The following is a 23837-nucleotide window of genomic DNA, read 5'->3' as shown; positions in this document are numbered from 1 at the left end:
AAATGTTGGCTTGTATGTTTTTTTTTTTTTCCAGTTTGTAATAAAAACCATCTCATTCAGCCACAGTTGTACTTCTCACTGCCTATATGTATTTTAAAAAGGAAATAGTTTTCAAGATAATCTCACAGAGCCTGGTTTGCTGAACATAGTAAGGAGCAGTGACCCTCAATTGTGTTCCCTGTAGTCAATAATATTTTCAAGCTGTAGCTCTTCTTCCATAAAGTAAATAAGTTTGCATTGCAAATAAAACATGGAAAATCACCTCTCTTCATATAGGCTGTGATGAGCAAAGAGAATCTCTTTCAACAACCTGAAGATGTATTTTTATTATTTTACAGTGAAGTACTCATTCTCAGAGCACAAGTTCTCATTGTAAACTTTGATTTAAAAAGAAAATTATTGTACTCCTTTAAATGCAAAAAGGATATTCATAGTTGTTAAAAAGGAAAGCTGCAATTACTAAAAAGAGGAATTTGAAAAGAGCAACTCCATTTTTCACTTTTAATGATTGCATTTTTTTTAACATCCTCCATAGCTCAGACAATGGAAATAGGTCAGAGACCAAATCTACTACATGGTTTAAAAAGCTTACTTTGTAAACTTTTTCACAAATGGAGGAGAAAATCTAAATAGGACATTGGTAATATATCACAAACTTCATGTAAATAAATATGAACAGTTATGGCAGAGTTTTGAGCTTCTGGAATTATAAAAATAAGAAATAAAGGGGTTGCTTGGGCAGTGTCTCACCTAAAGAATGAGAAAGAATGTGCATTTAATAATCTTCTTAGAGAATGCCCTCAAGCATCATTAGGAGTGGCATCCAACTGACCAGACACACTCTGTGCATTTCTGTACCTGGTCTAACCTGCAATGTTTTCCTTTTAAATCATAGACCCATGGAATGATTAAGGTTTGAAAAGACCTCTAAGATTACGAAGTCCTACCATTAACCCAGCACTGCCAGGTTCACCACTAGACCAGCACCACCAACTATACTCCCTCAGCACCATATCTGCAAGTGTTTTCTATTTATTTTCCAGAAGAAATAAAAACTTCAAAGAGCAATTGTTGTCATGGTAAAGGAAGTTACCTAAAATACCTGGCTAAATAGGCCAGGTGTATGGAAGCGCCCTTTTTGGTCATGTTTGATGGCTGACACAGATTCAAATCAGATCCAGGATGTCTCCTAGAAGAGGCTGATGTTATTTAAGACTCTGAGCTCAGTTCGCTGAAGTCTGAGCTACAAGGATTCCTCAGTTAATGTGGATTTACAAAGCATGATTTGGGTGCACATTAATCTTCAATTTTCTTCCTTGGTGTGTGCTCTTCTTGTGGACACAACTGTGGAGACCAGGGAGGTGGAATAAGGTTCATCTTGCCTCCACATTGGGACAAAAATATTTCTTAGATCTCCTGAACTTTGAGCCATGTTTTTTTGAGAACATTGACATTTATCCCATTTCTGCAGTGTTGGAGAAGAAACATTTTTTTCATTAAACATTAACCTCAATTCTTCGAGTCTGCAGACCCCTCAAGTTGAAAGCTCAGCCAAGAAAATGCAGTTTATCCATGCAGTCCTTAAATATACTACTTCACATTAAAGAGAGAAGTAACATTCAGTGGATTTTCTGATCCTTAGATAGCAACAATAAAATCAGAGAATGGTTCAGGCTGGTCCTTCCTCCCTGCTCAAGCAGGGTCATCCCAGAGCACAGGGCACAGGATTGTGTCCAGACAGTTCTGGAATATCCCCAGTGATGGAGACTCCACAGCCTGTCTGGACAATCCATTCCAGTCTCGATCACTGCACAAGAAAGAAGTTCTGTTTCCTGTTCAGGTGGAACATTCTGTGCATCAGTTCCTGCCCGTTGCCCCTTTGTCTTAACAGGATCCAAATCACCCCTACCAGCCTCTTAGCTGATTTATTGTAAATGTAGGTTGATATTGCAGTGTCTTTCTAAAATGAATGTGCTTTATTTTTCCATTTGAAATATCAAAGACTTTGTTCTCTAAGATCTTACTTGATTACAAGACAGTATTTTTAATCTTTCTAGTATGCAAAGAACATCAATAACAGTAACAATATCAGTAACAGTAGAAGGAATGAGCTTTTTTTCCTACCTCTTAATAGAATAGGCCAAATTATTACATCCTGTTAGGTGATGTTCAGCTAAAACATGACTTGCTGAAAGGAGCATGTTTCACTTAAAAACTTCACTCTTTCATTGCATGCATGTTGCAAAGCAGGAGTTAAATGCTGAAACAGAAACTTTTGGTGGAGGTGTATCCCAAAGTTGCAGGAAAGCTGTTTACTACTGTTTACTGAGATAACAGGGTTCTGCTCCCTTCTGCAAGGGCCAGTGGGCCTGTCTTAACTTCTCTTGTGATAAAAAGGAACCTCAGCTAAGATGGATGCTTTGCATAACACCTAGGAGCTCTACCTATTATTTTATGAAAGCAGTAAGAAATAATAGCAATTAGATGTCCATGTTTCAGTCTCAGATGTTGTCAGTGGCTAATCATGTATTTTTATTGACTTTTCTTATGTTAATGTGTTTTTCTTGCTCCCCGTCAGTCCCCTGTGCTTACTTGTTACAGGGCACTTGATGTGGCTGTTCCTGCCTATGTGAAATCCTGTACAGAGTCTGGTTCTAGAGACAAGAAGGTCTTAATCTTCTGAAAAAGAACAAGGAGATGGCTTCAGACATGACAGTGAATCACCTCATTTGACTTTCCTTACAGAGGACTATCTGCCTCTAGGCTTCAAAATCCACTCCGTAGCTGTGAGTACACCAGGATTTGTGTTCACTCTTTGCATCATGTCAGAAGAGCACTAGAAAAGGATACTTGTAAAGGAAGGTGAAGACAATTGCATTGAGTCTTGGATATTAGGAAGAAATTCTTCCCTATGGGGGTGGTGAGGCCCTGGCACAGGTTACCCAGAGAAGCTGTGGCTGCCACATTCCTGGAAGTGTCCAAGGCCAGGTTGGATGGGGCTTGGAGCAACCTGGGATTGTGGAAGGTGTCCCTGTCCATGGGAAGGGGTTGGAAAAGGATGTTATTTTAGGTCACTCCCAATCGACACCATTCTGTGATTCTGGGCTTCCATAAGTGTTTTCTTCCTCAGTGACCTTTCATGATACATTCCTTACTTAAATCAGCACAGGTCAATCTGAGCAATCCCAGAAAACCTCCTGCTAAGTGTGCCTCTTCCACCATTTATACAACCATTAGCCTCTGGAGGCTGAGCTGGGATGTTCTCAGTGGTACAGCGTCTGGGTGTGGTTTAGTGATACCATGAAACAGCTGGTCTGATCACACAAGGATTTGTCAAGCCAGAAGGAGACAGTAAATATAAAATTTCTATGACTTAGTGAGTGCTGTAAACTCTGAGCCACAGCACAATTTAAACCCCAGTATAAACCATGCATTTTGTACATATTTTCACACTGACCAGCAAATTCTAATAATTTTGACCTTGGCAAATTGCAAATGTGGGTAGTACAATTAGTACATAACAAATTCCTGTAAAAAACTCCCATATTGTTTGTATTTTCTATATGCAACTAACATCTCCTCCAGCTGGCTGAGGATGTTAGGCAAGTGGGGACTTCTTTGCAGCTTGAATGCTGACCTGATGGAAGACATGATTGGTCACCTTCATAATTAATTTACATGACTGTTTTTTAATTCTCAGGAAGTAGGTGCTAAATCACTGAATATCCCAAAGTAGTCCTGTGCTATTGAACTGACAAGATGAATTTATTATTTCCTCACAATGGGCCAAGGACAAATTCAATGAACAACTACAGCTCAAATTACTATCTAAAATACAATGCCCCTTCTGGGGCAAGCCAACACAGGAGGTACTACAATGAATTGGGAGCAAATAAATATGAGTATGGAAGGAAAAATTGCCTTGGTGGAAAAATCCAGTCTCTGAAATGTTCATACCAAGCTGTGAAAGGTACAAGTTTTTGTGCTATATCTCATTAGATGCTACATTCTCCTTAGATATGTCTCATTTACCTCTAAAGCATGCACAGAGTGTTAAATAACTCATACAAAGCTGGATAAAAATCTTTATACTGATCTGTCTAGGCCTGCAAAAACTCTTAGTGCAAGGCTACTGGAATAACCTAGGATCCAAAGATTTAAGCTTGGTTTATGACATGTTATGATTAATATATTGTCAAAATGGTCTGGAGTGGTTTTCTGTTTCCAATGCACCCATCCTTATGTTTGTTGATTACAGAAAGGATGGTCCAAAGCTCCTCTAGGAGGTAGGACAAAAAGCGAGACCAGAAACAGACTGAGCCAAAATGATGCCATGGGCAGGTGGTGGGAGAGGCTTCAAGGAGGCTAAAACATCCTTAATGCTCACTATTAAATACTAGGCTTGGTGATTGTTGATATTTCTGGCTATTTTTACCTGCCCAGCAAATTTCCACATCTTTGACTGGCTTCTCCCTTATCACAAGGTTTCTCTCCCTGCATTCACACTCTACAACTTGTTTTCATTTTGCCTTTCCCCTCCAGATTCTTTACACATTTCTTTCCCTTTGCCATTTTTCTCCTTTCCCATTTATAAGTTGATTTCCTCATTAACACTGAACCACTGCTATTCATGGAAGAAGCATGAGCACTGCTTCCAACACCTAATTTATTGACTGACATTTTTTACCTCTTCAATCATCCAGCATTTGTCTCTTCAGGAGCATGGAATTTTTAGGTCATTGAGGACTTTTCCTGCAATTGTAGGTAGGTTACCCCATAATTCCTTCAAGAAATATTTTGCTCTCTGTAAAATTTTTATGTCCTTCATTCAGATGGAAGACTGCTTCTGACCTTTCCAGTTTTAATCCTTAGAAATTTATTTTCTTCACTGAATTTCTTAATGAAGTATGTATATGTGTGTATATATATATATATCTTGTTTTTTTGCTGAAAATAAATAATAAAATGCAAGATATTGAGAGGTATCTCCTGCCATAAGAAATAGTAGCATCTGCACAAGAGTCACTCCTAGAAAAAAACATCAAATTAAGTCTCTTTTAGGAAACATTTTCTGGTACGTTTTTGGGTGAGTGTGGAAAATCACTTCCATCATCTGACTGGAGTTGCACAGCCACATTTACATAAGAGGTGAATCCATTTTTGCTTTCAATTTACTGAAATTTTGTAATTTCTGTGCTTCAGAAGCAGTAGTGCTCAGAAAATGTCCATCAATGTGTCAGTCCTGTGCAAAAATCACAAGGACTACAGTTCTATTTTTGCCAAAATAAGCCTCTTTTGACCCTTCAGCAATCACTTGGTGGGAAACTTATCATATGTGCCTGGAGAAAGAATGCTGTATATCACTAAATAAAAATAACACGTTTAAGAGAATATAACACTTCCTTTGTTATCTTTAATGTAGTTTTCTGGAATTTGTTTGCATTGGGAAAAGACTTTCTAAAGAAGATAGATAAATGGTTTTGAGTGCCTTAAAAGCCCCGGGTGGTTTAAAGTCAGTGCTTGAAATAAAAAATCTTCTGGTTCATTCAACAAAATAAATAAAAGCCATAATTTAATTTTCATGTGGCATCCAGGGCTTTCCTCTTTTTCTTTCAGCTGTTCATGGAGCAGTGGGAAAAGAGAAGAAACCAGAGGAGTGTTAATGATGCAAAACATCAAGTGAAAAGCATAATTTGATTTCAGGTGGTCATTTCTGTGGAGAAAATCCCAAGAATCTGACAATAATTATTTTAAAATAATAATTTCCAGTTACATGTGTTGAGCCTTGGGCTTTCCATCAGTGACCGAATTAATATTTAACATGGCTCTTTTCCATGCTGGTTTACTACCTCATCTTTTAGTAACATTTGCCTTTCTTCCAGCATTGTTATTGATGCTGGTGTCAGAGTATCTGTCAGTCCTGGGGAGAGTCTGGGGACCCCAGGGCAGAGGGTTGAGCCCAGTGACCAGCCCATGAACCTCAGATGTCACTGGTGGGTTGGGAGGGAGTGTCACATCCTCGCTTCTATCTCCCAGTGTGGGCTCTTTCTCAGCGTTCACTAATTAATCTTCCTTGCCCTGACTGTTAGTTTATCTCTGCCTTGCAGTCAGTGAGGCTGAAGCTCGCAGGTCAAATGTCTTGCTTGGGGGTTAAAAGTCTTGCACACAGCCTAGAGTGGAGACAGGATCTGTCAAGAAAGTTTTTAATTAGACAGCGCATCTCCTGTTTTTCACAGTTTAACCATGGCCTTTACATTAGAGGAATCCCATTTTTGGCATCTTCTCCTGGAATGATGGGAGCAGCCCAGGAGTGGGGAACATCCTTTCCTGTCCCTGCTCTAGTGGACCTTTTCTGCTTGGGCTTGCTCAAACATCTTGCCATGAATTTATTTTATGGGAATAAATTGGATGTTCTGACAATAAAAATTTCAAATGTCATGTGAAGGTTTCCAACCCTTGCTTTCTTTTTAGTATGAGGTGTTGAGGGAGTAGCTTCAAGTTGTGCCAGGGAAGATTTATATAGGGTATTAGGGAAAATTTCTCCATGGAAGGAGTTGTTCTGGGAAATGGTGAAGTCACCAGCCCAGGAGGTGTTTAAATGGCATGTGGAAGTGGCACTTGAGGTCATGGTTTAATGGTGAAGGTCTTTTCCAACCTTAATGATTCTGTAATTTCATGTTAGCCTGCTGGTGATATTTGTCAAGAATAAGAGTGAGGGTAGTTTTGTGGAAGATTTGTTCTAACACAGCAATAGATGGATAAAAAGAGGGGAGATACTGGCCCATGACACACAGCAAGACATTGGGATATTGAAAGTGATGACCTTCCCTTTGGTTTAGCCCAGAGGCCAAATTTGGTAATGGAACTGCTACCGTAGGGGCATTTTAAATATAAAAAATATTATTTCTTCAGAAACTGTCACACTGTTGAGTTACTTCATAACCTTTGTTCAAAACTGTGTTTAAGGCCTGTTATGTGAGTTAACAGCTGAAGAGCTCTTACACCCCTCTCCACAGATAAGGCTTAGACTTGTTCTGTAGTAGTGGCTCTTATCATCTCTCAGCACATGTGTGCTTCTTGTGAACCAGAATAGAAATAATAAGAAATTCCTGGTGTTACATGCTTCTTGCCTGGACTAACACCTAAAAGGTAGCACAATTCAGCACAAACCAAAAAGCACATCTTAGAAGTGTCAAAAATGAAGCCACTGTCAATATATTAGTATGAAAAATAACTTTGTGAAAATACAGGCAAGTAACGGAGGGAAAAATCATTTGACATGCTGGATCTCAGCAAAAGTCATATTGCTTTTACCCCATCTGTGTGTGATAAACACATATTCAGAAGCCTCTCAGCTTGCACAGGGACATGTACAACAAAGTGAAGTATCCCAAGCACTCCTTGATGTCAGCTCTGAGAAACAGGAACACCCAGGCAGCATTTCTAGCGTTTCATCTCATGTCCTATTTGTTCTATTCCACATAACTAGGGAAGCAGAATCTTTTGAAATCTCCTACAAAAGCACAAAGGTTGTGTCTGAGTACCCTGCAGTAACCCAGAAGGGTGTCCGGTGCTCCAGGTGGCACTTCAAGTTGTAGGAGATCCTTTCCAGCTCCTGCTGCTGCTGTGCTCAAACATCATAGCCGGATATCCAGAGCATGAAACTTGGCTCTCTGGGGAGGGAGCTCTATTATAAATTTCTGATAATAAACAAATTCATTGTTAAATATTCATTGAACCAGATAAAGGGGGAGGAAAGAGAAAAAACTTGGAAAATAACCCAGAAAACACCTGAGAGTTTTGCCAAAATTATGCATCCACCCATAAGAGTACTGGGGTTTTACAGTTTAGTGTTTTCTGAGGAAAACACAGGTGTTTTAGGAAATTTTCGCCAGCATTACACTCCCTAAAATCATATTTTTAGTCAAGGTTGAGGTTGGAAGGGAGATAAAAGATCATCTTGTTCCACTCCCTGCCATGGGCAGGGACAACTTCCACTATCCCAGGGTGCTCTAAGCTCCATCCAACGTGGCCTTGGACACTGCCAGGGATGGGGCAACCACAGATTCTCTGGGCAACCTGTGCCAGGGCCTCAGCACCCTCAAAGCAGAGAATTTCTTCCTAATATCCAACCTAACCCTGCCCTCTCAGTTTGAAGCCATTTGCCTTTGTCCTACTGTCCCATGTCATTGGAAAATGTCTCTCTCCAGCTTCTTTGGAGCCTTGCACAGTGGCAGTGGTCATGAAGGTGAAACTGAACTTCAGGAAGGTACAAAATCAAGGTTACAATAATTAATTTATGTCCTGGAAACCATAAATTTCCCTAATTTGACACTCTCAATTGAATATGATGGTAATTTGACCAGCAGAAAAAAGATGATAGAGGGGAGGAAACCACTGCCAGACAGTTTCTATATGTTTTAATTATTTATTGAGCCAATATAAACTAAGAAACTTTGTGCAAGAAAGACTAAGCCCAGAACTTTAATAAAAGGAGATATCCAGGCCAGACTAGGCACAGAACATTTATATCTAATAAAAGGGGATATTATTTATACAGATAGAAAAATGAAAAAGGAATGCAGGTTCATGTCTGGGTATGGCTCACCCTCTTGTGTCTTTATCTAGAATTGCAGTCTTGTGGAGAAAATTATTTTTACTGGCCTGAAATAAGAAGGGAAAGTGGTAAAGTGAGTTCTGCCCTGATCCAAGTGGGTTTATGTGATTCAAGGGCTATGGAAAACCTGGACCCTTTCAGGGGCAGCTGGTGGCCTGGTGGGACACTTGGTGTGGTGCAAGGTTAGTGGGAAAGAGCCACAAGAATAAAGTTATCATTTATCACCTTAGTTATCATTTATCAGTGGGCAGATGTGGCAGAATTTTTGTGATTAGGTCAGAGGAAAAGTTGCAGATATGTGTGCCTCATATTTTGCAAGTACCAAAAGTTGCCTCCCCTTTTGCTTTGTACTTATTTTCCTTTCCCATCCACACTTGCATGAAGTATAAAAGAACCTTAAAATATCCATAAGGAATTTTCCAAATTTAAAAAAAAATCAACCCCTTTATTTATAAATAACTTTAATTAAAAGCTTTATTTGTGAACTGGTGGTAGATCATGTGTTTATTTAGCAGGAGGACATTCCATTAACAATCAAAAAATTTAACAGAAGAAAATTTAGTGGCATCTAATGAATTACAAAAAAAAACCTGAAGTGTTTTAAAAGTGGGTTTCCCATTAAAAAGAAATAAATCAGTGGCAAATCCACTGCAAGGAAAGACACAAAGTAACACATTAATAGCTTAAAACATGATTTCTACAAAACCTAAAATAACATCAGAGGTTATTTTTGAGCTACTAGTCTAATTGAAGACTGAAGTAATGGTCAGTTTTCAGATAAAATTATTACCTATAGGTCAATCTGAGCAGAAGCACTGAGAGTGAATACACTTTACAGTGAGTTCTGCTCTTTCCTTATAATCTCTCAGCAGCTGCAATGACACCCAGCAGGACTTTAGATGATTTGAGTGGTGCATTTGCAGCTTGCAGGACACTTCTTCTTCACCAGTGAGTGGCTACAGCCAAACAACATTTCCAGATTTTTGCAGTTTCCAAGGAGGTCTTGGTACTTGCAAGGGTTGGCTGAAATAAAAGAGAGAGAAGCAAACAAATGAAATATTATATGGAAACTGAGCTCTGGTTTGCTGATTTTGCATTTTCCAGAAGTTACAATTGTCCATGTCTATATAAACTTTGTACTTTTGCTCTGCTATTAAAATGGCTTGAATATTATAGAATATGATTTTTTTAAGGAGAATGGAATGACTTACTGCAAAGTCCTTTGTCACAGTGGCCAGGACAGTCAGCACATTTTGGTCCACTTCTGTAAGGCATAGCTATTTGCATTGGGTTATTTCCTCTGAAATTTGAAAGAATTGCAAAACAAAACAAAATCAACGTGATGCTCTGAGCCATTTACCAGAGTTTGTTATTTATTGCAGTAAAAGTAATCCAGAATTTTTTGGATAAAAATATTTTCATAAGCAGTCATGTTTTAATTTCAGATATTTATAGAATACAAAAAGAATTGTTTTTAAATAAGAGGGACAGTAACGTTTAGAGAAACACAATTAATTGATTGATTGTATATGTATAGCATTATCTGCTAATAAAATGCACGTGCTTCCTAGCTCTGCTTCTCTAATAGATTTCAACTGATTGAGGTAATCATAAAATCACAGAATCACAGACTGGTTTGGGTTGGAAGGGACCTTAGAGGTCACTTAGTTCCAACAATCTGCCATGGGCAGGGGCACCTCCCACTAGACCAGGTTGCTCCAAACCTCAGCAAAACCCTTCTGAAATACAGTTCTTTACCTCTGTGAATATTCATTTGATGTTGGCTTCCAATTTACATCTGATTTTTCTCCTTTGTGGTCAAAATTACAGCATTATTTGTGCCTGATGCCTGATTCTGACAGAGATAAACCCTTGTTCATCTACTAAATTTTCCCTAATATCTCTTTCAATGCAAAATAAAAGAAATACTGATATTCAGCATGCTGTTAAACCCACAATTCACATTGGTATTTTCAAAAGTACAAATGGTTACAGTAGATTGCAATTATTTTATCCCATTGCCAAGGATGTTTTGGAAACATCTCCATAATCACCATGACTCAGTAAGTGGGCAGTACGTACGCAGGGCAGTATTGGCAAACATAAAAGTATTTGTATGGGCCTGCGGGACAGTAGGAAACTCCACATCCCACCTTGTAACTGTTGTACCAGATTAGCTGTAGATTAAAAGACAAACACATTATTTCAGAGTGAGTTCTTGTAAAAAAACACCAAAACCTCACAAAGTAACAGAACCAGAAAATATTTTTTTTTCCTTTCTTTTTTTCTAGTTAGCTTTTAAATTTAAAGTTTAGCTGTCATAAAGAATACATATAAAAATGAGTTTTCTCCAATTTCCAAATGTTTTTGAACACAGTTTCTGGAAGGCTACTGAAGTTGAAATTCAAGTATTTTCATCAGAGGTATTTTGCTTTGACACTTCTTAATCACGTATTTCAATTCCTGTATAAAAAAATATTTATTACTACATTAAAGGTTTTTCTACAGACTAATATTTTCTTTTTGGACAGCTCTTCAAAAATACTGGTTCTGTTGCCCACTAATTAGATGGAAAAGAATTTTATCTTATCATTCATCTTTCGATCAGAGTATGAATTATAAATAATAGTTTGATGGCATTGATAAATTTTTCCTGATTATAAATAACTCCCAGCTGGCTTAAGTGTACTCCTGTGATTCTGATGTATCCCTGCAATTTGTTTCAAGTCTCCATACCTGAGTGTAGCTCTCAATATTGACATTTTTTGAGATTGGCCCATATCCATACTTGAAATTGGAGGATTGACTGTACCACACTTGAATTGCATCAGCCCATGTTCGTGGGTAGGATGACAGTAACACATTCTCGCCACAGGTGACACCTGGAGTAGAAGTAAATCTAATTTATTAGGAGAGAAGCAAAGTATAGGGCAGGAGGTGGGACAGAGGGGCTGTAGCTATGTGCTAAAAAATGCTATGATGCCATTCATTTTGCCCTGTGATTTTAAGGACTTGCAAAAATTTGTTGATTTTGTGTTTAATAATCACAGAATCATAGAATGGTTTGGGTTGGAAGGGACTTAAAGATCATCTTGTTCTGACCTCCCTGCTATGTACAGGGACACCTTCCATCTAATAAGCCTAAAAAGCTATTTTACAACAGATTAAAGTCATGCTTATTTCTATTTCACATTCACAGGGGTCATCTGCAAACTGACATTAACCCTTCAGCTCAGGCTCCATGCTTGTCAGTACCATTAATAACTCTCCTGTCTCTTGGACTGATTTTCATCCCACACTGACTTGCCCATTTCTGAGCATTTTTGGCAGTTGTCTCACTCCACACCTGAAAGACACAAAGGAAGAAGTATCCAGGTCACAGATAGGTTAGTGCGGGAAAGGGAACAAAATAGGGAATGGCTTGGGTGTTGAGCACTGAATGCTATGGCCCTCAACAGAAAGACAGAAATGAGTTGTGCTGATTTCCCCTCCTGGGGCACAGAAACCACATTTCTTCAACCCTTAAAGGTTTCAGAGCAGGTTATCCTGCACAGTTCTATCACACAGTCTTGATCTCCAGATGGTGCTGATGGTTTTTATAACATACTACCAATACTACTGCTTTCCTTCAGCTTTGTGTCTGAATGAACACTGCAGGGCGCACGGAACTAAATGGTATAAATCTGATTTTCAGCCCAGGTGCAGCTGAGTTGCGGTGATTAACATCAGCTGGGCTTTGAACCTGGGGAATGTTTCAGGCCTTGCTATGCAGGAATAACCCCAAAGCACTGACCAGCTAATCTGCTTGTGGGACAGGGATAACCAGGACTATCAGGGGTGACAGGGATGGGAGAAGTTTTGCAGATCTTGGTCTCTTTTGCCCTCCTGACAGTGTGAGATTCAGAAGATGCTGCTCGGGCTCCCTCTCCCTCTTTGCTTTGCATGCTCTTTCCTTCATCCAGGGTTTGTTTCTCTTCTTAGATTCAGAGAATCAGAGATGGTGTGGGTTGGAATGGACCTTGAAGGGTCATCTAGTCTAAACCCTGTGCAAAGAGCAGGGGCATCTTCAACCAGACCAAGTTTCTCAGAGCCCCATCCAATCTGGTCTTGACCCATCCAGGGATGGGGCAGTCACAGCTTCTCTGGGCACCCTGTGCCAGGGCCTCACCACCCTCATCATAAAAATCTTCTACCTATATCTAATTTTCATCTACCTGCTTTTAACTGAAAAGAACTAGCCCTTGTGCTACTGCAAGAGGCCCTGATAAAGTGTTTTCCCTCATTCTTATAGATCCCCTTTAAGCACTGGCAGGGGCTCCAAGGTCTCTTTGGATCCTTCTCTGCTCCAGGCTGAACATCCCCAGCTTTCCCAGCCTGGTTCCAGAGCAGAGGTGCTCCAGCCCTTGGAGCATCTTGCTGGCTCATGTTGAGTTTCTCACCCATGAATATCTCCAAGCCCTTCTCATCAGGCTGCTCTTGATCCCTTCATCCCACAGATTCCTTTGATGCTGGGTTTGTCCCATAATTTCCTTTAAGGGAAAAGCAGGCTAGCTGTAATTCATAGCTCACCATCTTCAGCATGTTCCTGGCTGTGGGAATTACAGATCTCCGTATTTCATTGTGTAGCTCAAGGATCTGTTTTTCATTTTGAGATTTAAAATGAGGAAAGGAGAAAGCCTTCACATTTTTATATGGGAAACCCTGGAAAAAATAACAGTGAAGGTCCCAGTTAACAGAAGTATAAGAAGTAAGATAAATTATGAGCCTCTTGTCACTTTTGTTTGGTCAACTGAACCTACACCAATAATTGGTCTCATAAATCTTGTTTAACTTAAGACACTTATGGTGGCAGAAATAACATCTCAGCCAGTAGTTTTAGGCTGCAGCTATACTCAGGTAAAGGAAAGTATCAACTTACAGCACCACAGTAACCACCTCTGAGGTTCACCTCAGATTTATTGAAGAAAATGATCATTTTCTTTCCTAAAGTACTTGTTTCTTTTCATTCATTAATAAGAAGATCTTGATAAATAGCTCTCATGCAAGTATCTTCATAGCAGTTATCTTACAAACGTAATCCTCTGTAGATTTATGAATCAGATGTCTGAATCTTAAATTATTCATTTATTTATTAAAAATGTCTTTTTAAAATTAGCCCCATGAAGGGAAAAGGATTTTGATAGGCAGGATCACAGAATGATTTGGGTTGGAATCTCAAAGAGCCAGTAGCTCCAAAGCCCCTGTCTGATACAGGGACACCTTCCACTAGACCAAATTGCTCAACCAGTACAACAACAACAAAGCAACAACAACAATAATAACAATCTGTACTAAATTAGAGCTCATCTTCAACATGTTAACATATTAATAATACTTGCACCCCATAATTCTAAATCTCTAGAGATCAAAATATCAGACTATATCAGATTTTTATACAAAGGAGTCAGTTATGGGTGTTCTGCACAGATGAATGTTCCTACCTGTCCATCAGAGTGGTGTAACAAAGCAGCCAGGAGAATAATTGCAGTTAGTAGATCCATTTCTACAGGGGGGAAAAAACCCAAAAACAAACCCCCAAAATTCATTAGTCTCTGTTGCATACATTTTATAGCATAATGAGATATGTGAGCAAGATAAACAACTGTTGTAAAGTAAAGCCTGAACAAATAAGTTTATTTTAGTTTATTCTGAATATGGATGTGCTGAAACTGTGCATGGGCACCACTGCCTCCTGCAGAGAGAAGACTCCACCTTGCATAGAAGCAGGGTCTGTAAATAGCATAAAGTTGTGTGTTATTTGGAATAGGTGGATCAGTTCCCTTTTGACTCCTTTATTTTGAATATCTTTATTTTGAGTATCTTGAATTTGCAGCATTTCCTTAATGTCTGCCTCCCTGTATATAAAAAATGTATGTTCAGCACTGTTACATCAGAGTCCTTCTCAAGCCTCATCCATAGTCAGATTTGGTGTTTTGCAGTGGAGCACTGACCACATGGACTGCAGTCTCCATTTTTTTCCCACTTCTCTGTTTCCTCATTAAATCAGCATCATAAAGACTCAAGAAAATGGTGGTGATCACCCTCATGTTTCATCTAACACCTAGACATAAAGAAAGCCTTCAAATATTATGTTATTAACAAATAATGTTAGCAAATGCACTTTGACTCCTGAGGCATCTCATGCAGGTGTATACAGACACTCTGAAACCCACTCATATGAACAGGATGCTTTTTCTGCACATCAAAAGAACCAAAAGTTATATATCTTTGTATTGATGAGTATATATATGAGGAAGAGTCTTTTTGGTTGTTAAAAAGATGTGTCAAAATCCCAAGAGAGATTAGCTTTGAGCTCACCAGGCTGCCTTAAACCTGACAGGCAAGAGGGAAATAGAGATAACAAAACCCAACCAATATAAAATGTCTTAGAGCTGGCCTCTGAAAAAAATCCATGGTATGAGCATGACAGGTCAAAAGAAATCTAGGAAATTCTGCTTGATAGAGAAACTATCATAGTAAAAAAAAAAAAAGTCCCCTCCTTTAGTTTAGAATCACTAACCCTTGTCCTATCAAGTAATTCAGATATTCAGTCTTTATCTTGTTTTCCTGTGATTTCATAAGGAAATAATTTACATGAGGTAGAGGCAGAGATATCACTGATATTAATGAAGAATAAATTCTTAAACTGCAGGGATATTTTTAGACACTGAGGAGTTGTCTTTACCTTCCATACACACAGAAACAAAATCTTTTTGGGACTTCCCAGATTAAATGCTGCAACAGGAAACATAAAATATTTCTGGATCCAGAGTTCAAGTTGATTAAATACTACTGCACATCTTCAACTGCCAGACTCTACCATCAAATCTGTCTCTTGGACTAAATGTGTTGGGCTTTACTTTCAAAGTCAAAGATGATACAATTATCCTTCCCTGTCAATAGTACTCAATGCACTAAATCACTTCTATGCTTCTGAAAAACAAATGCCAGCAATGCACTTTTAGGCTGGTCTACTTGAAAACCTGAGGTTTCATGAAAATTTGATTGAGTGTAAAATACAAAAAAAAACATTGATAGCTTCAAAACTGTAAACAAATTATTACTTGCAATATATAGTCTTTATGTTTATCCTGGCGTTTCATTCCTCTGTAGAAACTTTCTCCTGCCTTCTGATACAGCTTTCAGGGCATAGCAAGCATGAAAGTTTGGCAGAGTGGGAATATTTGTCTTTTCACTTATTTTGATGTTTTTCCTCTACCTTCTCTGAATTTACCTCTTTAAATTTCATTAAAGTTATAATTCACTCTCCATTAAGAGAAGTTAATCAGCTTACTACATACTATAATATACATATTAGACATTTCAGCAACATATATACCTGAAAGTTTGGACAGATAGTTAACATTTAGAGATGAAAAATTCTGAGTTCAGCTGTACTGGAGTATCCCAATACTCACATGGTATAAATTTAACACCAAAACAATTCAAAAGACATTAGAAAAGCATTTATCATGACTGACAACCCCATGCAAAATGGAGTTTTTAACGTTCACATTTGTAGGAAGAAGCAAGTGGGTCAAAGTGTTACATTTTGATCTAAAGAAATGTGGAAATTTGACTCCACTGAAGCAATTTTTCATCCCTACTCATGGTAGGTGTGGTTTCAGAGAAGATATGTTTTATTTTACATTCTTTCTCTGAGATAGTATAAGCATAAATTTTCTTTCAATTATCACATTATCAATTATTGGTGCAACTTAGCTATTAACTCCACTAAAATTTGTAGCACAATGGAAAAGAGACTGTATTGATAAAATCCCTAAGGCTGAAATTCAGTTTTGCATACATTACCTTCATCCACCAGAATCCTCCTGTGTCTGGGGAAGTGGCAGGAGAGTGAAAGGCTCTCCCCAGTCCAGAGTTGTATATATATACACATTTCCCCTTTTTTTCCCCTTGTCAATATTTATTGCTGATAAATGACATCAGCTTTGGGGCTGCCCATTCTGCAAGAGAAACTTTTCTTAAGGAACAGGTGACTGAAAATGAACCAATCCAGATGCATTGTTCTGGATTTTTTTTTTCTTGTCTCCATGGTAAGGAAAAAGAGAAGACAGAAGACCTGTCCTTTTGCAGAACTTCAGCTTCTCGTCTGATCAGCAAGCTACAATGCTAATGTGTTCACAAAATAAAAGCTTGAGTTCCAGGCTGGTTGTTTTACAGTTGTGTTTCCTGTTTCTGGCAAAAGAGTGGGATAAATATTTTGAGGCAGAGACATAAGTGAGCATCTTAGCTGTACACAGAACAACTGTGGGCAACAAAGTGATGTTTTCATCCAAGTGGTTCCTGAACTTCCATTTGCTGAATAAAAGTTATATTCCATTAGCTCACTGAGGCTGTGGCACTGGACCTCACTTTTTACCAGCACATATAATGAGAGGACAAAAGGGGTTGAGTTCAAACTGAAAGGGGGAAGAATAGAATAGATATTGAATAGATATTAGGAAGAAATTCTGGACTTATGAGTGTGATGAGACACTGCAAGAGGTGGCCCAGAGAAGCTGTGGCTGCCCTGTTCCTGGAAATGTTCAAGACAAGGTTGGATGGGGCTCTGAGTAATCTGGTCTAGTGGAAGATGTCTCTGTCCAAACACAAGGTGATCTTTAAGGTCCCTTCCAACCCAAACCACTCTGTGGTTCTGTGATTATTGTACACATAAATCACCCTAGATGTTGCTCAAGATTGGCTGCAGATGTTTCATGTCTTCAGTCTGGAGAGATGTGTGGCATGTGCTCTGCTCTAGGGCAGCATGAAATTGTCAGGATTGAAAAGACCTTAAAGATCTCCAAGTTCCAAGCCCCTGCCCTGAGAAGGGACACCTTCCACTAGTCCAGGTTGCTCCAAGCCCTATCCAACCTGGCATCACTCTGCTCATCCTTCCTTCTTGCAGAATCTTTGTTTCCACTCTAAGGTAAAATATCACAAGGCAGCTTTTACAGATCCTCTCAGTTCAAACACAGCCTTTCTTTCTTCCTTCCATTCAGTCTGTTTGTATTAGAAGGCATAAAGCATCTGCACATCTCCTATTCCTTTCTTTGTTCCCTTCCTCATCCTTGCACACTGAGCACCCTTTTCACTACACTGGGTGCAGGTTGCTGCCCATGCTGCAAGTCAATATTGCCTCACTGTTTCCAGATTTCTGCAGAATTCCTGCAGCTGCCTGCTGTTGCCAGAATTCTAATACTGTATTATAACCCCTGCGCTGGGAAACACAGCTGCCTTTGTTCTTTCTTTGTATAGCGGGCAGCACTCACGGGAAGTTGCCTCTGATAAGGTCTCCCATATCCTTCCAAGCTCTGAGATAAGGGCACAGTTACTTTTTTATCTGAAGTGCTTGTGACAATTTTGATGAGACCAGGGTTATCATAACCAGAAAGCCTCATAAGACACCTACCTTAGTTATTAACTGTTTTTCTATTGACTGTGAGGGGAGGCAGTCCAGCAGCTCCAGATTCCCAATGTCCTGGGAGATGCTTCCATTCTTTTACCCCATCCACCTTACTCAACAATTTTCATTCATTCACTACAGTCACCTAAGCTTTATTTGAACGATTAAAATGAAATTATGTTACTACAAGTATTTCTTTAAAGCATGCCCCTCCTGTTTGAATAGTGAAAACAACTTGTTCTCTAAAGGATGACTGTCAGATATGCTACAATTCTTGGTCTGTGGGTGAAATAATTGGGAAGAAAGAAAAGATTAATAAAACTGGCATCCGGGACCATGGTACAAAGAACAATTTAGAATACCAATTCCCACTTCCTTATGTGGATTACCTGAAGGGGTGGGGTAATTTAATTAAAAAATAAATTAAGTATTTATGGGGTTCTGCAAACATATGTATATTATTAAAGATAAATCTATGGAAAGTTATTTTAAAGAAATCAGCTTGAGTGACTTGACTGTGGAAGTTCTCCTCCAGGCCTTGTGTAAACCTGAACTGCAGAAATCTGATTTATCTCTAACAATGAAGACGAAAATCCAGTTTCTTCAATTCTTTATTTCCACTTAAGTGAATGACAGTAAAAGTAGCACTTCAGATTAAAATCCATGCAGTTCTGTGTGGTTCTGAACATTGCACACATCTTTTTTCTTGGCTGTCAGAACACCTTGCAGACCTAACTGTGTTTGGCAAAAAGGTACAATACTGATTTCTTCCACACAACCCAGTTCACCTTCCACTCCAGATTATTATTATTATTAGAGAGAGAAGCAACAGAGTCAATCAATCAAAAAGTTGCTGTCAGAGTAACTGTACATAAGCACAGTATAATGGAATAATGAAAAAAAAATTGTTATCCAGAAACTTTTAGAGGCCTGGTCCTTCTCTTGTGCTCCCAGAAAGTGATTTGTAAAAATAGACTGCTCCTTAGAGATGCTTTTCTGTATGTTTCTAGAAAGTTTGCAACAAGGTAAATTCATGGTTTCCTCAGGTGAGGAATATCATTCTTTCATAGTACTATTATTCCAGGGAGCTTTTAAAGTCTAACATACAGAATTGCAGGAGGGATATTGTGCATGTGTGTGAAAGTAATTTTCAAGAAGCCCAAAATGGATTAACAAATTATTCCATCAGAACAATCATATACTTCTCATATCAAGGTTCAATATGTGTCTTTGTTCATGCTCTTCTCAATCTTTGCTGAAATGTGGCAATGCTGAGCACTGTAAAATACTTAGTTGTTATTTTTAAGCATATAGAGATTTTTAATTCAGCTTCACTTTAGATCTAGTAAGTCATTAGAAACATTTTCTAAATCTCTGCTATTACACATCAGGAATCTGACTCCAGAAAAGAAATCTGGGGTAAAACTCATACCATTATCTGGGACAACCCAATAGTGAAAGCACTTGCATTTCAGCTCAAATTTTTCTTGCAAATAGATAAAATACACCTCTCAAGTCATCTATGGGAAGCAACATATCTGATATATTTAAAATGTTACATTAGAATAAGAGAAAATATCAGCTACAGGTCAGTGGGAGAGATGAGCTTCATCCCTTCTATCATATTTCTCCCATAAACCAAATAAACCAATGCCTGTTGTGAGTGAATTATAACAACAGTGTGGAAGGATACACAGAAAGTGAACAGAGAAAAATTCTGTGTGGAAACCATCAGAACAACACAATTTTTCTTTCAGGTATGTCTTTTCTCTGTGAGAGTCAGGTGTAACTAAACCAAAGCCCAGCTGATCCTCTAGAACAAATCCCTTCTTTGAACTAAATCTGGCCAACAGGAAACAGAGCAAACAAATCTTAATGACTTTTCTTAGAATTCAAACTGACTTTTGATATAGGTGATTTATTAATTTTTATTGTTATTTAAAGGAAGTGAGAATACACCCCTTCCTCTCTAGTAGCGAAAGACACAAAGCAATGCAGACTCAAACTATCACAGGTTAATAACTTCAGACAGTTGTCTGAGAAATACAGGCTACAAAAATTGAAGTTTTCATGCACACCCTTTTGTTTGCTACATGTACTTGCTGGGAAAAGATTTTCTGTAATTTAGCAGTAGTGACAATGTGGGGCCTATTACTGCAAAATAATTTTTAAAGTATGGGTGTGAAATGGATTTCTTAAAATGTTTGTATTCCTTAAATGCTTTTATATAAGAGCGCTTTAGTCTTTTCATGCATTTGGCATAAAAGTAAACCAGAGTTGTTGTAGAGGGTGCAGAAAGAAGGCTGAGCTTCTTGTAATGGTTTTCAGTTGGTAAAAAGTACCTTGAACCTGTTGCAACAAAAATTAATGTTAACATGGAAAGCAGGAAAACCTGACTTCCAAGTCAGTGAGCCTCACACAGAACATTCTATTGGACTGGTTGCAGTAAGTAAATAAAATATTTGGAGCTGTGAAAAGATGTTTTTATAGAAACGCCACTTAAAGTCCTAGCTTGAATTGTCATTTGGAAATTACATTGCTGATTAAATGCATTTTGACTCGTAATAATTCCTGAACCAACAGCATTTGGCCACAGCCAAGTTTCCTTGTGGAGTGATTTCTTACCTTTTTTACAGTCTGAAGCTGGAAATTGCTTGATAGAAGATGAATAGAAGCAGCATAACCAGAGGATATTTTAAATACTCATTCGAAGCATATCTTGACCGAGGGGCTCTCCACACACCTTGCTGAAGCTGAGCCTTTCCACAGCCTGACTTCCAGGGGCCATGGAGCTGCTGGATGGGGAGGAAGGGAAGAGGGGGCATTTATTTGCTGGGAAAGGCCCTGAGAAAAAGCGTTGCAAAGGCAGACACAGATTCCTGGCTTCTGTATCCTACAAAATTTTTCCCTTTAGAGAGATGTGATATGATGTGTTAATGATAGAAAATATACACACAGTCCAGAAAGATGAACCTAGAACACACTGTTCTATAATGACTGGAAGAAAATGATTGCTAAGGAAAAAATATTTCCTGATTGGAACTCATACACAGCTTTTACAGTTTTCTGCTTTTGGGAAGTATCCAGTTGTTCACATGAGTATCAATGATATCTCAGTATGCATGCTTATGTTAGTGCTTTTCTATGGTCAAGTCAAGGAAAAACAAATATAGTGCTGTACTTTATGAACAAAGTCTTTTGAGGTAAATCATAAAATACAGTTGAATTTTACAGTTGTCTAACTAAAAGAGGGTACCTGATCTGTCCTGGGGAAGGCTGTGAGAAGATCAGAGAAGGGAATGATAAACAATTCTTATCTCCACTTGCTGCACCTGTTGTTGCACACATGTGGAATGTGTTATGGAGATTTGTTTACCAAAGGGTGGGTTCTTAATTGGCCAGTGGTGATGGAGTTTGGATTCAAGGACCAATTGAATCCATCGTGACTTTCTGTAAGGGTGATGGGTTTCTTGATAAGTATAGTATAATAAAGTCATTGATCAGCCTTCTGAGACTCATGGAATCAATGCTAATTATTACCTGGCTGGGGGCCTGTGGTGACAACCTGAAATGCAGATTTCCATTGCATTTTCTATTTACAGCTAAGTAAGTTCTCCCACCAGAAGGAGGGAGATCTTCTAGGTTAGTGAAGACCTAAATTTCAATGTAGCAGCCCATAAAGAGACACTTGGCACCATCTCAAATAAACCAAGACACCTTTGCAGTGCTAAGGATGTTGAAAGTGCATGTGGAAGACTTGTGCCTTTCCAGATTTTTATCTGGAGCCCTGGCAGGATCCCCTGGGCAATGTCAAGAAGTTGCAGACTCACAAATGAACTAAATGCTTTGGGGAATATGAAAGGCTGAGAGAATTGGAATGGTTAACTCTGGAGAACAGAAGGCTCCAGGGAGACCTTAGACCTTTCAGCACCTAAAAGAGCACCAAGAGAGCTGGAGAGGGACTTTTGGCGAGGGCATGGAGTGACAGGACAAGGGGTGATGACTTCAAACTGACTGAGGGCAGGGTTAGGTTCAATGTTAGGAATAAATTCTTTAGTCAGAGGGTGGTGAGGCCCTGGCACAGGTTGCCCAGAGAAGCTGCAGCTAGCCAATCCCTGGAAGTGTCCAAGGCCAGGTTGGATGGGGCTGGAGCAAGCTGGGACAGTGGAAGGTGGCAGTCTTGTCCATATATAGCATTTCTGACACAGGAAATGTGAGAGTCACTGCAACACAAACATGCTCTGCCATTTTCCACATCACATTTATTGTATTTACCATACCCAGACACTTGACGTAATTATTCTATTTTAGCCTTGATTCTTTCAGCTGAACACAGGAAGGTTCTTATCTTTTTGTGCCAGCAGTTTGCATACTAGAGCAGCAGAGTAACAGTTCCACATTTCTACTTTGGCTATGTAAAGAGAAATGTAAAAGTTCCCTTTTAAGGACTTTGCTACCATGAGGCCTTTTCATCTCACAGGCTTGCTTAATGGAAGTTTTAAATATTAGATGTGTTTTGCTATCAGCATAGCTTCCATGGATTTATGCATTGTTTTTTCAATAATTTGATTCACAGTTTTTCCCTGGATTAGATTAGGTCAGTAACTGAAATGCTCCTTTAGCTCCCTTTTTGGGCAGAAGTTCCACATCCATCATCCCAATTCTCTAATGACTTTTGTGTGATGATTGTCTTCATGAAGTGGATGTTAAAATCACAGAATCTCAGAATTGCAAGGGACCCTAATGATCATGTAGTTCCAATAGGCAGGGATGAGATCAGCTAGAACAGGGTGCTTGGAGCCTCATCCAACCTTGCCTTGAACCTTGATCATGGTTCCAACATTTATTCAATTACTTCTTTAAGTACTGGATGAGAATTTCATCAGCCTTGACTCCCTCTCTGTCATCCCACTGTTCTGTTCTATTGTAGTGAAAAACATTTACATGGACATTTATTGCATTTCCCTGTGTAGAAAAAGGGGTTTAAATTTCACTGTTTAGATTATCTCCATGTCTGTGTGGCTTTAGAAGATAAATATAAGAAAAGTTTTTACATTATGATATTGTCATATGACAGACCTGCAGATTTCAGTCTCACAGACCTTTTTCTTGCTGGTCCTTTGCTCTGTGGAAAGCAAACACCTTGGGTCAGTGAAGTACCACTCCCACAGAGCCAGAGAGTGTTTACCAGGAAATTTGCCATTTGCCAAAGTAATTTTTCTTTAATATTCCATATTGCACAAGCAGGACATTTTTTCAACTGCTCCAAGGATACTTTTAGTGCCAAGCAACAAACCACAAGCTGTGTTCAGGTTATCAAATAATCAAGTTAAAGTATATTTACCTTAAAAGAACGTCATCATCTGAGAGCCTGAGTTTTTTAGCAAATTACTATTCCTTCCCTTCCCTTCCCTTCCCTTCCCTTCCCTTCCCTTCCCTTCCCTTCCCTTCCCTTCCCTTCCCTTCCCTTCCCTTCCCTTCCCTTCCCTTCCCTTCCCTTCCCTTCCCTTCCCTTCCCTTCCCTTCCCTTCCCTTCCCTTCCCCTCCTTTTCCCTTTCCCTTTCCCTTTCCCTTTCCCTTTCCCTTTCCCTTTCCCTTTCCCTTTCCCTTTCCCTTTCCCTTTCCCTTTCCCTTTCCCTTTCCCTTTCCCTTTCCCTTTCCCTTTCCCTTTCCCTTTCCCTTTCCCTCTCTCCCTCTTTATTTCAGCATTGCTGTGGTCCCAATTTCCACCAGCTCTGTGGACACAGATGGGTCTGATAGCTCACCCAAAAA

The 23837-nt window shown here is 39.0% G+C and overlaps 1 protein-coding gene across 2 annotated transcripts; it reads right to left on the bottom strand.

The window, feature by feature from the left end:
- Window positions 1-4: 4 nt before the first annotated feature.
- On the bottom strand, window positions 5-23507 carry LOC110468935 (cysteine-rich venom protein). Of its 2 annotated transcripts, XM_085574430.1 has the most exons (8): window positions 20691-23507; window positions 14098-14159; window positions 13187-13318; window positions 11873-11963; window positions 11354-11499; window positions 10700-10794; window positions 9829-9917; window positions 5-9640 (listed from the first exon to the last, which is right to left on the bottom strand). In XM_085574430.1, the coding sequence occupies exons 2-8, from the start codon at window positions 14155-14157 to the stop codon at window positions 9513-9515; spliced, it is 741 nt and encodes a 246-aa protein (XP_085430556.1). In that variant the 5' UTR covers window positions 14158-14159; window positions 20691-23507; the 3' UTR covers window positions 5-9512. The 2 variants fall into 2 exon arrangements, with proteins under 2 accessions (XP_085430556.1, XP_021382883.4); XM_021527208.4 differs by having other exon boundaries at window positions 14098-23507.
- Window positions 23508-23837: the final 330 nt, after the last annotated feature.

The sequence above is a fragment of the Lonchura striata genome, chromosome 3 (genome assembly GCF_050655825.1).
Source record: "Lonchura striata isolate lonStrDom1 chromosome 3, ASM5065582v1, whole genome shotgun sequence".
Lineage (NCBI taxonomy): Eukaryota > Metazoa > Chordata > Aves > Passeriformes > Estrildidae > Lonchura > Lonchura striata.
Note: the sequence above shows the minus strand (reverse complement) of the source record. Positions and strands in the feature narration are given on the sequence as shown.

Bases quoted from the DNA above. Each gene is read 5' to 3' on its own strand.
- LOC110468935 (XM_021527208.4), bottom strand. From the start codon at position 14,217: ATGCAACAGAGACTAATGAATTTTGGGGGTTTGTTTTTGGGTTTTTTC. The intron at 13,319-14,097 runs GTAGGAACATTC...TATTTTTTCCAG, and splicing joins TACACCACTCTGATGGACAG to GGTTTCCCATATAAAAATGT. The intron at 9,918-10,699 runs GTACGTACTGCC...TTCAAATTTCAG, and splicing joins GTTTGCCAATACTGCCCTGC to AGGAAATAACCCAATGCAAA.